Raw genomic sequence first — 13,558 nt, 5'->3', positions numbered from 1 at the left:
ATAACAAAAAAAAAAAAGAGAAAAGAAGAACAACAAAAAGATGGAAGATACCGAGACACAGACAGAAAAGAATCCTAATGATGCCATTTAGTCATATCATCATGAAAAGTTTTACGTTTTTCACGAAAAATTCGACTGACATGTATTTATTAGCCAAAAATGCCGAAAGGAAAAAACATTTTTTTCTCTTTCGACATCAAAAGGAATGAAAAATGGAGACGTCAGGTAAAAAAAATAACTTAATTTATTTTTACTTCTAATATTTCGCGCCACAATTGATTTCCACTCTAAAGCAGTTCTTTTCGTCATTTTTGTCCCATTCCACGAGACTCGCCAGCGGTCTGCTCGGCTTCACGTACAACTTGATGTCATCATTCACTTGCAACGTCGAGAATTTATTGCTGATAATTGCCTTCGTGGCTGGTGCCAGATCATGGGTGGTATTAAGTTTTCGTTCCTCTCTCACAAATTCCATCTGAGAATTATCGGAATTAGGGAGAATTGCCATCACTACGGAGAAAAAAAAGATGCAAAATTATTTAAATGAGCAAAATTTGTCTCGTAAAATGCCAAAATACGAACCTGTTTCATTGTCGACACGTGCCCTCGCCTTCGGATATTTCGGGTCAATGTATCCCATTTTGCGGCAAATCTCAATCAAGTCTGTCTGCGTGGGCGGCTTGGATTTGGGGAAACATTTTGTATGCCAAACGCCGAATTCCTGCTGCATTACTTCGTAATAGCCGTCGGACATGTGATTATTTTGGATGCCGTAGCAGTAGCTTTCGTCTTCGCCGCCGGGACAATCGTGATCGCCGTCGCATACAAAGTCATGCGGGATGCATTTTAACGTTCTGAAATGATTTTTTAATGAAAAAATTTAAAAATTTAATTTTTTAAAGGGACTTACTGTCCACAACGGAAACGATTTGGATGACAGCGACATTCTTCGTTATTTTCATCGGATTTGTCTAAGCAGTTTCGGATTCCGTCACAGATTTTATCGGGATCCGTTACCCTGAAAAAAAATATTTTTTTTAGTAAAAATTTTAATTTTTTTATCTTAAATTTTTTTAATTAATCTTTAAATTAATTTTAATTAATTTTTTTTAAAATTAATAAATTAATCTTAAAATAAAATTAAAATAAATTAAGGAGTAAAAAAAAAAAATTAAAAATAATGTTCAATAATTTTTAGAAAAATATTTTAAAATTTTATTTTATATTTTATTGTAAAAGTATTCTAAAATTATTTTTTTTTTCAAAAATAAAAAATTGTGAAAAAAATTAATTTTTATTTTTTAATAATTAAATTTTAATTTTTTATTTAATTAAATTAATTTAATTCATTTTATTTTATTTAATTTAATTTTTATATTTTTTAATTTTTAAAGAGCCAAGGGTTAAAAAATAAAGAAAAAAATTTTAAAAAATTACCTCAAATATTCGTAACACGAACAAACCCTCGGCTCATCCGTGTAATCGCCACAATCGTTAATTTGATTGCAAAACCGTGATTTTTCCACGCAATTCCCATTGCGACACGTGAGCTCGTGATGATTGCATTGGCGTTTCTTGCGACCCACACAAATTTCCGCCGCCTCGTCACTGGCATCGTGGCAATGAACGACGCCGTCACACACGTGCTTCTCCGCCAGACAAACGCCGAAGGGACAACGGTGCCCATTGCAGAGCGGCGATCCAAAGTACGGCTGACACTCGAGCGTTTCTAAAATATCAATGACATGTGATGGATCGTTCGTGTCATGATGGTGAAGGTGATCGGGATGGAAGTCATGCGGAAAGTCAATCGACATATTTTGGACAAGGGGATTTTTGATATTCAACGATTTTCGCTTACCGATCACGTTGAGGAGCGTAAAGTGCTTCGGGTTGAGCGTCAGGACCGTCAAGCGGTTGTCCGTGCCGCAAAGTGAATGCAAGTTGTGGTAGAAGCCAGTTGGGAACCAGGAGCTGGATTTTGTGCGACAAATCACGTAGCCAGGGCGATGAAGGAAATCTAAGAAAAAAAAATATTTAAATAAAAAAATTAAATTTTATTTTAAAAAATATTTAATTAAATGAAAAATTAAATTTAATTAATTTTAAATTTAATTTTTTTTTTTAAAGCTCAAAAGTAAAAAATTAAATTTAATTGAACAAAAATTTAAATTCAATCAAATAAAAAATTAAATCAATAAATTTTAGAAAAAAAATTAATTTTAAAATTTTAAAAACAAATTAAAATAAAATAAAATTTAATTAATTTTTTCATGTAAATTTTAATTAATTTTAATTAAATTTAATTAAAAAATTTAATTAATTTTGAGCATAATTTTTTAGTTGATTTAAATTTTATGATAAAATCGAAAACTTTTTAATAAAAAATTTAAAAACAAAATTTTAAAATCTAAAAATATTTCTTACCTTTCAGTTCGCACAACGTTTTATGTGAATGATGTGAATGATGCGAATGATGATCCTCGAAGCATTTGTACCCAGCTGGACAAGCATGCATCTTTTTTCTCACAGCCCAGGCACGTAAGCGACCAAATTTGTCAATTGACACCGTTTGACATTCTTCCGTTTCGACTTCGCGATCTGTGCTGTCAATCAGATAAGTGGGCAAGACGTAACGATTATAAACGACGGGATACTCGAGATGAAGTAACAAAACGTTCGATTGAGGAACTTCTCGGATGCAGTCGACTCTTGATACGACTTCGTACGGGCCTTGAATGTGAAGGAAGGAATTTGAACTGCCAAGGAGGACTGCAATGTGATCCGTTTCGAGTCTGAAAAAATATTTTTAAAATATTTAGTAATTTTTATCAATTTTTTAAAAATTAAATTAGGCCGCTCCAAATTTTTTTCGAACTTTTTGTCCCAAAAACTTTTTTTCAAAATGGGGGGGCAACAAAAAAAAAAAATTTGAAATACTTTTTCATACAAAATGACAAAATTTAAACAGTTTTTCGTTATTAATCAATATTTTAGTTGTTTTTAAGGTATCTACATTGAGAACTTCTTATTTAAAATTGATTTCAGAGAATTTCAACTTAAAAATTGAAAAAAAAAAATTTCATAAAATAAATTTTAAAAACTAAAATTTAATATTTTTCGAAAAAAAAATTAAAAGAAGAAAATTTTTGAAAATATATCATTTTCAATACAAAAGTTAAAAAAAAAAAACAAAAAAAAATTAAAATTTTTTAAAAATTCCTTGAAAAATTTTAAAATTCACAAAAAACGGTCATTTTTGATCAAATTTTTAACTTTTATTTTTATTTTAATCGGCTTTTGAAATGGGGCATGGGACAAAAAGTTCAAAAAAAATTTGGAGTGGCCTTAAATTTAATTTAATAAAATTAATTTAAATTTAAAATTTTTTAAGTTTTTCTATTTTTAAAATATAAAAAAAAATTAATTAAAAATTAAAATTAAATTGAAAATAAAAATAAACTAAAAGAATAAAATATTTTTTAAATGTTCAAAATTAATTTTAAATAATTTTTAAATAATGAAAAAATTATTTTTTTTAATACGAAAATATTTTTGAAATAAATTTTTAAGAAACTTCCTAAATTTTTGACGAATTTATAAGATTCTTAGCAAAAACGAGAAAGTTTAAATAAATTTTAAAAATATTTTCAAGAAATTATCAATTTTTTACAGACATTTAGTTAAAATAAGGGAATATTAGACTTTCAAAGATTTTTTAATTAATATTTTTATATATTTTTTTTAAATATTTTACGTAAATAGTCAAAATGAAGTAGTTTTTACTTAAATTCTTCTTAATTTGAGATATTTTTTCGGTTTTCTTTAGATTTTTAGTCAAAATGAGAATTTATTTAAACATTTGAAGCTTTTGATAAAAATTTAAAAAATTTTACTCACCTATGCAACTTCAAACACGATCCTTCGACCATTACCCACTGCCGTGCCAACAAAATTCCATTGCAAATTGGCTTTCCTTCGGCAAAAACAACCGCACTAAATGCCCATTGATGCTCACTCAGCCCAATTGTCTCATTCAACTTGTCTTTCAGATGCTTATGCGGCACCGGAACTACCACATGAGGCACAATACTCGGCTGAACTGTCGGTCTTTCGTAGTCATGCGGCCTCAAAAACGGCAACGGCTTCACAACGTTCGTCTTATTTGAACTTGTATGCGGCACACATTCGATCCAGAGAGCTACACAGTCACTTGCCATCGCCACCGACTCGATATCCAAGTTATTTTCTCGCATATTCACGAGGGAAACTTGCTCCTGCGCAATTGTTCGTCTCGCATCATGATGGGGATCTTCGACAATTTGAACGCCGAGTTCGTTTTTCTCCTTGCCAAAGTTGACGTGCTTGAAATCCGAGTAACCAGCAAAGCCGAGAGAAATGCAAGTTTGTCCAACGAGTTCAGCGACGCGATTTTCGTGATGATGATGCGTCGAACCGCAATGAATTGTCCATTTTCCGCGGTGATTGTGCGTTAAGTAGCCGCGGGACTTGAGAACCGGGTTGTTATCGGGCGTGACGAGCACTGTGACGCCATTTGTGAGCGAAATGCAGTCGAGTTCGTCTTCTTTGTGTTCACAATCGACGACGTTATTGCAACGATTCGCTAAATTTACGCAAGTTTTTGATAAGCGACACTTGAATTGGTCAGGTGAACAAAGTACTGTCGACAAAAAATAATAAAAATTAATAAATTTTGTTGGAAAAAGTTAATTTTAGGTACTTACAACACCCTTCCTCGTCAGTTAAATCCACGCAATCGACAATTCCATCACAAATTTTGTGCGGATGTTGATGAACGAGGAAATCGCGACAAGTGCAGTTTCGTTCGTCAGTTCCGTCTTCACAATCTAGCTGTTTGTCACAACGATGAACGCGATTAATTGACTGAGGGATACTGAAAAAATTAAAATTTTTAGTAAAATTCTCATGGAAGTTTCAAATTTATCAAAATTTTTGTCTCAAAAAAAATTTTTTTTAAGGAAATAATTTTTCAATATTTGTTGTTGCTTATGAAATTTGTTAAGGAATTCGAAAATTTTTTTTGACTAACTTGAAAACCTCAATTTAAACTTAAGCTTTAATGTTAAAAATATTTCTTAAAGTTAAGTTTATCGTTAAGTCAATAAGATTTTGGTTTAAAACAATTTTTCGAAAAAAAAAAATATTATTTTTTTACATTTTTTAAAAAAAAAAACTTAATTTATTTTTAAATTAAGTTTCGTAAAAAAATTTTGCCTTTTTTAAGGAACTTAAATTTTAAGGAAAATTCAAAATTTTTTTAATACAAAAATTTTTAAAAAAAATTAAAATTTAAAAATTAATTTTTTCATAAAAATTGTCAAAAAGTCAAAATTTAATTGATTTTTGACTTATTTTTTAACTTAATATTGAGTAAATTTAAGTAAAAATTTGAATTTTAAGATCAAGACAAACATAATTTCTGTCTTGATTGTCAAAAATTTTGTTCAATACCATTCTTGTAGAAAAATTTCATGTAAAAATTACGAATGCAATTAGAAAAATTTTTTGAAATCAAAAAGAAATCTTGAAAAATTGTAAAATTTAAAAAAAACTTTAATTTTTAATGAATTTTTTTTCTATTTTAGATAGCCTCGAAAAATTTTCGAATTTTTTTAAACTGAAAAAGGGACAAAAATTTCAAAATTAATTAAAAATCAAAGAAAAAACTCACTTTTGACAATGGAAAGTATCGCCATGCGGATCTAAAGTCAATCTTTTGTTAATAACCGGCTTCACAGTCGTCGCTGGCAAAACAGCTAACGGTAAAAATGGTCTTGTCGTAGGCACAGTTGGTGCAGTAGTTGCCGAAGTAGCGAAAATTGGGAACAAATGTCGCCCAGAATCATTTACTGGAGCCAAATCCGTTGTCGTTTGAACTGAAACCGTCGTTGATGGAAGAGTTGAGGTCATAAAATCAAGTTGACGCCCATCCCTGGAAGCTGTTGAAAGAGCAACTGTCGATGTTGACGTCGAAATTGTCGTTTCTTCTTGAGTTGTGCTTGAAACTGTCGTAGAAGGAGCTTCCGTTGTCGTAGTTGTTGTTGTTGTAGTTGAAGTCGAGGTCGTTTCTGGTACCGTTACTTCCGTTTTTGGCTCAGTTTTTGCTTCAGTGGTTGTTTCTGGCGTTGTTGTCACGGAAGCTGTACTAGAAGTTGCCTCAGAAGTTGTTTCTGGACTCGTTGGAAGTTCAGTAGGAGCCTCAGTTGTCGTTGATGTAGTCGAAGAAGTCGTTTCTACCGTTGTTTCAGCTGCAACTGTCGTACTTGAGGTCGTTGATGACGAAAAATCAGTCGTTTCTGCTTCAGAAGTTGTTTTGGGAACCACTGTTGTTGCTTCTTCGTCCCTAAATTGATTATCTTCCATGCTCCGAAGTTGCGAAGCAGTGAAAGGACAATCAACTTCATCTTCACCGCCCTAAAAAAATCAAAATTTTCTCAAAAATTACTCAAAAAATTAAATTTTTTTCATACCAAGCACTCGACAACTCCATTACAGCGACTATTTTTCGGCAAACATTTCCCTCCGCCCCAAATACATTTGAAGCCCGTACATTGCGTGATCGGATAACTGCCTGGCTCGCCATCCTCAGCCTCTGTTTTGTCCAGCCATATGAGATAATGTGAAACTCGAGTGTAAATTCCAGCAGTTCCCGCACGAGCACATCCTTCGCCATGAGAAACGACTCCAGCAAGATACCATTCTTCGGGATCGTGAAGACTTTTGCACAGCAAGGGGCCTCCACTGTCGCCTTGACAAGCATCACGCCCGCCAGAAAGCTCGCCGGCACAAATTGACTTGCCGCGATTGTTGTTTTTGCATGTTTCCAAGATGGGGAGATGGGTTTCTTTGAGACCGTCAGCTGGAAATTTAAAGGTAAAAATTTAAAATTTGTTTCAAAAGTTTAAAAATTAAAAAAGTTTAAATTTTAATAGGTATAAAAATAATTTTTTAAAAAATTTATTTTTTTTTTAATTTTTAAAGAATATTTTTTTATATTTTTCAATGCAGAAATAGCATATTAGCATTTTTAAATATTAGACAAGTATTAAATTTTTTAAGTGAAATTTATTTTCACATTTCAACTTAAAATTCAAGAAAATTCGTCAAAAAAAAATTTATTTCAATTTTGATCATGTGACAGATTTTTTTATTTAAATTTTAATAGAAAATCGGATTTTTTACCAATTTCTGTTAATTTTTATTATAGGTAATTTTAAAACAAATTTAGTCAAATTTAATTGACTTTTTTATGATTTTTTAATCAAAAATTTTAAAAAATATTTTTCTACTACCAAATATTTTTTTCTTGAATTTTTTCGACAAATTTAGGTATAAATCGATAAAAATATAATTAAAAATAATTAATTAAATTGCCTGATAGAAAAAATAAAATAAATTCGTAAAAAAATTAAAATTAAAAATGAAAAAAATAATTAATTAAAAAATTAAATTTAATTCTGTTTGAAAAAAATTATTCAAAATTAAACGAAAATTGGGAAAATTCGAAAAACTTAAAAAAAACTGTAATTTTTGATTTAAAAAAAAAACAAATTTATCTCGTTCGACTTTTCAAAATTTAAAATGAAAAATTAGAAAAATATTTTTTTTTTAATACCAAATAATTTTTTTCCATGATTTTTTTGCAAAAAATCTAGGTATAAAGTGATATAAATTAAAATACCTAAAAATTAATTTTTAAAAATTAAAATCGTAAAAAAATTAATTAAATAAAATATTAAAAATTTTAATTAAAAATCATATTTAATTTTAAATTATTTTAAAAATTTGAATGAAGAAAATAATTTTTTTAAGTCTTTTTATGCTATTTTTAAAAATTTGAAAAATAAATAAAAATTTGAAAAAACATAAAAAAAAAACTGTAATTTTTGATAAAATTAAAAAATTTTTTTTTTAAGTTTATCACAATGAAATCTCGAATTTCATAACAGAAAAAAGTGAGAAAATTAAAAAATAAAAATTTCTTACCATGAGGTCCATCTTCCGCCAACGTTCCCCATCCCATAACCGAGCAAACTTGCCCAACTGGCGGACCATTAACCCAATCTGCTTGCGTTCCACTCCTTCCGGGTGCCGGCAAACAAATTGGACGAACATATCTGTTAAAATTCAGTGGCGCCGCGATCTTAACGAGTGCAATATCCTCAACCATTGCCTTCTGATCGTACTTGGGATACACGAAAACCTTCACAATTGGCGAAATTTGCACTTCCGGGTTGTAACTGCGATGTCGCAAAGACCCCGCACGCACCTCATAGTAATTTTTGTGGTACGAATGGAAGCAATGCGCTGCCGTGATGATCCATTGAGCACTTTTAATGGCTCCGCCGCAGTGATGTCGACCATTTTTGAAGATCGAAACGATGAATGGCCATTGATGCGGAGCACAATCAGTGCCGCCAACAATACTAACGTGCTCTTTTTCGCGATTTTCGGTAATTGTGGTGTTCGTATGACGTCGCTTTTTCTTCGTATGAAGTGAATCGTGAACACTTTTCACGCGCCCGCACTTCATTTGGGGACAAACAACGTAAGTCGGGGCATTGCAGTGATCTTCGATGACGGGATCTCGCAAGGCGTCACCTTTGTTGCTGATAAATGGACCCACAACTGCCGCATTTTGATCGGAAGTGATACGAGGAGCTTCATCTGTTCGTCCTACTTCGGCATGACAAGCTTCACGAGCCCACAATGCGGGATTACGACACACTGGATACCATTTTCCTTTGAAATTGCGATATAAAAAGCCGTCCGAATAGGAAACTTGATGCGACTAAAAGAAATTTCTTGTTAAAATCAATTTTTTGAGGAAAATTTTAGCTACTCACGAGATACCCGCCAAGATTTTTAACGATAACATTGCAATCTCGTTCGTCTTTTCCATTGAAGCAGTTTCGGATGCCGTCACAGCGATCGTTTAGCGTGAAACACATCGAAGTTCCATGTCCATGCGAGGCAATGTACTCATCTTGGGAGGAATAACAAGTGAACGAGTATTTATCGCAACCGTTGCAGCCCAATTCGTCATCTCCCATCGGACAATCAGTTACTCCGTCACAAATTCGGTTGAACGGAAGGCGAGCTTTACAACTACAAGCCACTTCATCGCTGGAATCCAAGCAATTAATACGAGAATCGCACCATTTTGACTGAAAATGAAAAAAAAAAAAAAAAAAAAAGGAAATAATTTTTGTAAGTTAATTCGGAGGAAGTACGATTTTCGATGAAAATATCAACGAAAAAGGTAAAAAATTAAATTTTTAAACAATTTTTGGTTGATTTATTGTAAAAAGTGATGAAAAAAGAAAAAAAAAATTATTAGATCAAAAAATTTTTTTTAAAATAATTTTTTGATGATTTTTGGATAGTTTTTGGAAAAAAAGTTATTAAAATTTAAGAATATCTAATTTTTTTCTCCTTGAAATTTATATTTTTTTCATGATCAAATTTTCTGAAAAGAAATTTATTTTGGATTTTGGATGCTATTATAAGATTTTCTGGTGAAAATGTTTTAATGTTTAAAAAAAAAATTGATTGACTTTTGTAAAAAAAATTATAAAAAAATCATAAAATTTTTGTTACACGATTTCGGTATTTTAACGATATTTTATGAAAAATCTACCGAAAATAGAAAAAATCCAAGAATTCAAATTTTATACAATTTTTGCACAATTTCGTATAAAAAAAATAGAAAAGAGAAATTATAAAAATATAAGAAAAGTGTGAAAATATAAATTTTCAGTCGATCTTCAGCGGTTTATGGTCAAAAATTATAAAATTGGAAAAAAAATAAAAAAATAATTGTAATAAAAATTTCTCGTAAAGTTGAAGAAAAAAGCTAAAAATCCTAATTTTCAAAGACTTTAGTTGACTTTTGTAATTTTTTTTTGAATTAAATAATTAAATTAATTGAATTAAGTATTTTTTTTAATTAAAGATTTTTTCTAATAGATTCGGCAAAGTGACGATATCAACCGAAAATAGAAAGAAATTTCCAAGATTTAAATTATTAACAATTTTAACACATATTTTTATAAAAATTTTTGAAAAAAATGACAAAAAAGATCACAGAATCAAAAAAACTTATAAAAAATTTTAGAAAAAATCTTAAAAATAAAATCTTCAGTAATTTTCGGTTGAAAATTATAAAAATGGGCATAATTTTTTAAGTTAATTTAAACAAAATAGGATATCGACCAAAAAATGAAACAAAATGAGAAGAAAAATTTCAAAAATTGAATTTTTTGGACAAATTTTGTAGAAAAATTATAAAAAAGGAAATAATTTTTGTAAGTTAATTCAGAGGAAATGACCCAAAAAATGGATTCGCGAATAAAAAAAGTCAAAAAACTCACCGTTTCAATACATTGTCCAGTTCCAGCACACGCAATCGTCCCCGGCCTGCAACTCACACTCGCCCGTTCTTGGAACGCCGTCATATTCTTCACCGGCTTCGTCGTAAAACTCGCATAAATAATATCCGTCTCCGATGGCACATTCGACTTCTTCGTCGCGGCAATAATTTCCGAATTTCCTTCCGCCGCAATCGCTTCCGAAGTCCTAAACGCTCCGAATCCCATTGGAATCTGTTGATTCGCATTCGGCATAAAAGCACAATAATAATTTCCTCCTGGCGCGGATGGCGTCATCATACTCCTGCCAAAATTATTAAAAACTCCCGGGAAGGGCACTTGCGAAAACGGTCTATTCATCATTTGTGGCGCCGAATGCCCGAAAAAGCCGCCATAATTCCATTGGGGACTCATCTGCGGAGCCATATAACACAAAGGCATGCCCATTTGATTAAATCCGGGGTTGAGAAAAAGTTGCGCAGATGCTTTGCTACTTTGCCCCGTTTGGGGAACTTGAGTTCCGACACTGCTCGGTCGTTGTGCTTGGAAATTTCCGTTATTTGAGATAATCGTGCCGGAAGAATCGAGTTGGATGCCATGTTGTCGGGCGAATTGCTCACAAACACTCATAAAGGGACCCTGGGCGCCCATAATTTTGGGTTCTTCTGGCGCCGAAGTTGTTGTTGTAGTGGATTTTTCATTTTTGGAAGACGTTTCAGCTTGAATTACGGCTGGAAATTCAACATTTTCTTCGAGATTGTTGTGATCCATGAAATTTCCGCGGTGCGAATGGGGGAAACGCCAATAGAGATCGTCAACTTTTGCTTTGGGAAGCATGTCATTTGCTGGGTACGAGTCGAAATCCTCACTTGGAGGCGGATGGTGACCCATATAATGACCCTGACGATTCCGATATGATGGCGGCGGAGGGTCTTTTGTGAAAAGAGCGCGTGGTTTGGAGTCACTTTCCTCAATTTTGTCTTCCGGGAAGGGAGGAGTTGGCATTTCCGAAGTTGTTGTTGTTGGAGTTGTCGTTAAAATGGTCGTTGGCTCAAGAGAAATCGGTTCTGGCGCGATCGTGCTGGGTTTTGTGTAAATTTTGGTCTTTGTATGGATGATATTTGTTTCATTTTCGAAGACATCCTTCAATTTTATCGCACATCCCGTCGAATTTTTGCCATCTTGCTCCTCAGACGAACAATCTTGCAGTCCAAAATCTTTCATTTTTCGTTGTTGATCCTCTTTTAATCGCTTTTTGTCGTCTTTTTCGACGACATTTAGCACATCCAGCGTTTTTGTGTCGCTATTTGGGCGTAATTCGTTCACAATTGACTTCATCCGGGCGAAACGTTGATCAATTTCGTCCGTTAACACAGAAATTTGCTCGTAAATTTTTCCGCAGTCTCTTCCGGCGTTCTGGCGACACAATTTAAGCTCTTGTCGCAATTCCTCCAAAGCGCGACGTTTGGAACGGGTAACGACATCTTTTCCCGTGGGGATTAACGGAGCCTCGCGTTCCGTGTGTTGAATGGGATCTAAATTCATTGGAGCAAAATCCGACGAAAGATCCCTTTTTGGTCGTGAAATTCTCGAATTTTTCCATTTTTTCTTGAATTTCGAGGGTTTTATGCTGCGTTCACTTCGCACGAGACGCGCCACCATTTCGTTGACAATTTGAACGGTGTCATCGGCGATATCTTTCACTTGTGGCACAACTTTTTTCTTTATTTCAGTCTCCAATGAGCCTTCGACGTTGTACAGGTGTTGGAAACGTTTCACCGCAATCGGAGTCGGAGTTGGTTTGTCTAAGAAAAAAAAATTTTTTTTAAATACTTACGAAAAAAAAATCCATGGAATTGCAATTAAAACTCACTGAAAATACTCGCTGAATATAAACCTGACCCGATTCCGATCAAGAAAAATACAAAACAGCAAATAAAGACGATGAAGCAAGTTTTTGACAACTTCGATGAAGCTGAAATAATTTTTTGTTTAAAAATTGGCACAGAAAATTATTTTTTTATTCTTGAACGAACCTTTTGCCTTTACTTGAGATAATTTGACTTTTACTGACATTTTTTAATTATTCATTAATTTTTTTTTTATTTTTTGCAACATTTAACTTTGCACTTTTTTATGTAATTTGATTGAAATTTGACACTTTTTGCTTATTACATTAATAAATTTATTTTTTTTTATGTCTTGGAATTTTTTCAATAATTTTTTTTTCTTTAAATTTTAAATTTTCTTATTTTTTTAATAATTTATTTTAATAATTCACTTTTTTATTTTATTTTTTTTTTAATTTCACACTTAGAAATTTAAATTTTTTTTAATATCCACAAATTATTAATTATTTTTTTATTTTTTTTTTCAGGTGATTTCCGAACAGTTTCACGACTCGACAGCTACTGAAGCAATTTTTGTAACTCAAAAGTGACTCAAATATGGTAATAAATTATTATTTTGTATGAAATTTTGTTTAAATCAGCATTTTTTGTGTTTATGTGTGTTAATAAGTGACAATATTATTATTATTTAAAGTTAATTACAAACAAACTGATTGAAATGGGGCGTTTGATGATTTTTTATTACCGGTATTCAAACGTTTTTTATGAAAAAAATAATCGAAAATGGGATAAAAGTGCATAAAAAATATTAAAAATAATTTTGGTAATTTTAAAAAATAATAATTAAATTATTTTGAAAAAAGAATTTTGTCCATCATCTTTAAAAATATTAAAAAATAATAAATAAATGAATAAATAAATAATTAATTAATTAAAAAAAAATAAAAAATAAATAAATCTTAAAGTTGAAAATAATTTACACATAAAATTTTTAAAAAAATATAAAAATACATTTTCACGAAATAATTAATAAATTAATTTATTCGTTTAAAAATTAATTATTATTTAATTAATTCTTAAATTTTAAACTATAAAACTTAAAAAAAATTATGAATTAATTATTAAATAAATAAATTTAATAATTAATTAAAAAAAATTAAATTAATTATTTAATTAAATCTAAAATTAAAAAAAACTTACACACAAAATTTTATTAAAAAATCAAAAAAAAAATTCTTTTACACGAAATAATTATTAAATTAATTAAAACTAACTTCACATGAATGAAAATCAATA

General features: G+C 30.9%; 1 protein-coding gene across 1 annotated transcript; it reads right to left on the bottom strand.

Annotated features, from left to right (window-relative positions):
* Positions 1 to 256: 256 nt before the first annotated feature.
* LOC134832367 (serine protease nudel) lies at positions 257 to 12,488 on the bottom strand. The gene is made up of 14 exons (XM_063846362.1): positions 12,449 to 12,488; positions 12,286 to 12,387; positions 10,416 to 12,217; positions 8,889 to 9,209; positions 8,029 to 8,833; positions 6,513 to 6,901; positions 5,714 to 6,456; positions 4,746 to 4,915; positions 3,901 to 4,681; positions 2,428 to 2,795; positions 1,438 to 2,020; positions 911 to 1,018; positions 583 to 854; positions 257 to 510 (listed from the first exon to the last, which is right to left on the bottom strand). The coding sequence occupies exons 1-14, from the start codon at positions 12,486 to 12,488 to the stop codon at positions 257 to 259; spliced, it is 6,738 nt and encodes a 2,245-aa protein (XP_063702432.1).
* Positions 12,489 to 13,558: the final 1,070 nt, after the last annotated feature.

This window comes from Culicoides brevitarsis, chromosome 2, assembly GCF_036172545.1.
Source record: "Culicoides brevitarsis isolate CSIRO-B50_1 chromosome 2, AGI_CSIRO_Cbre_v1, whole genome shotgun sequence".
Taxonomy (NCBI): Eukaryota; Metazoa; Arthropoda; class Insecta; order Diptera; family Ceratopogonidae; genus Culicoides; species Culicoides brevitarsis.
Note: the sequence above shows the minus strand (reverse complement) of the source record. Positions and strands in the feature narration are given on the sequence as shown.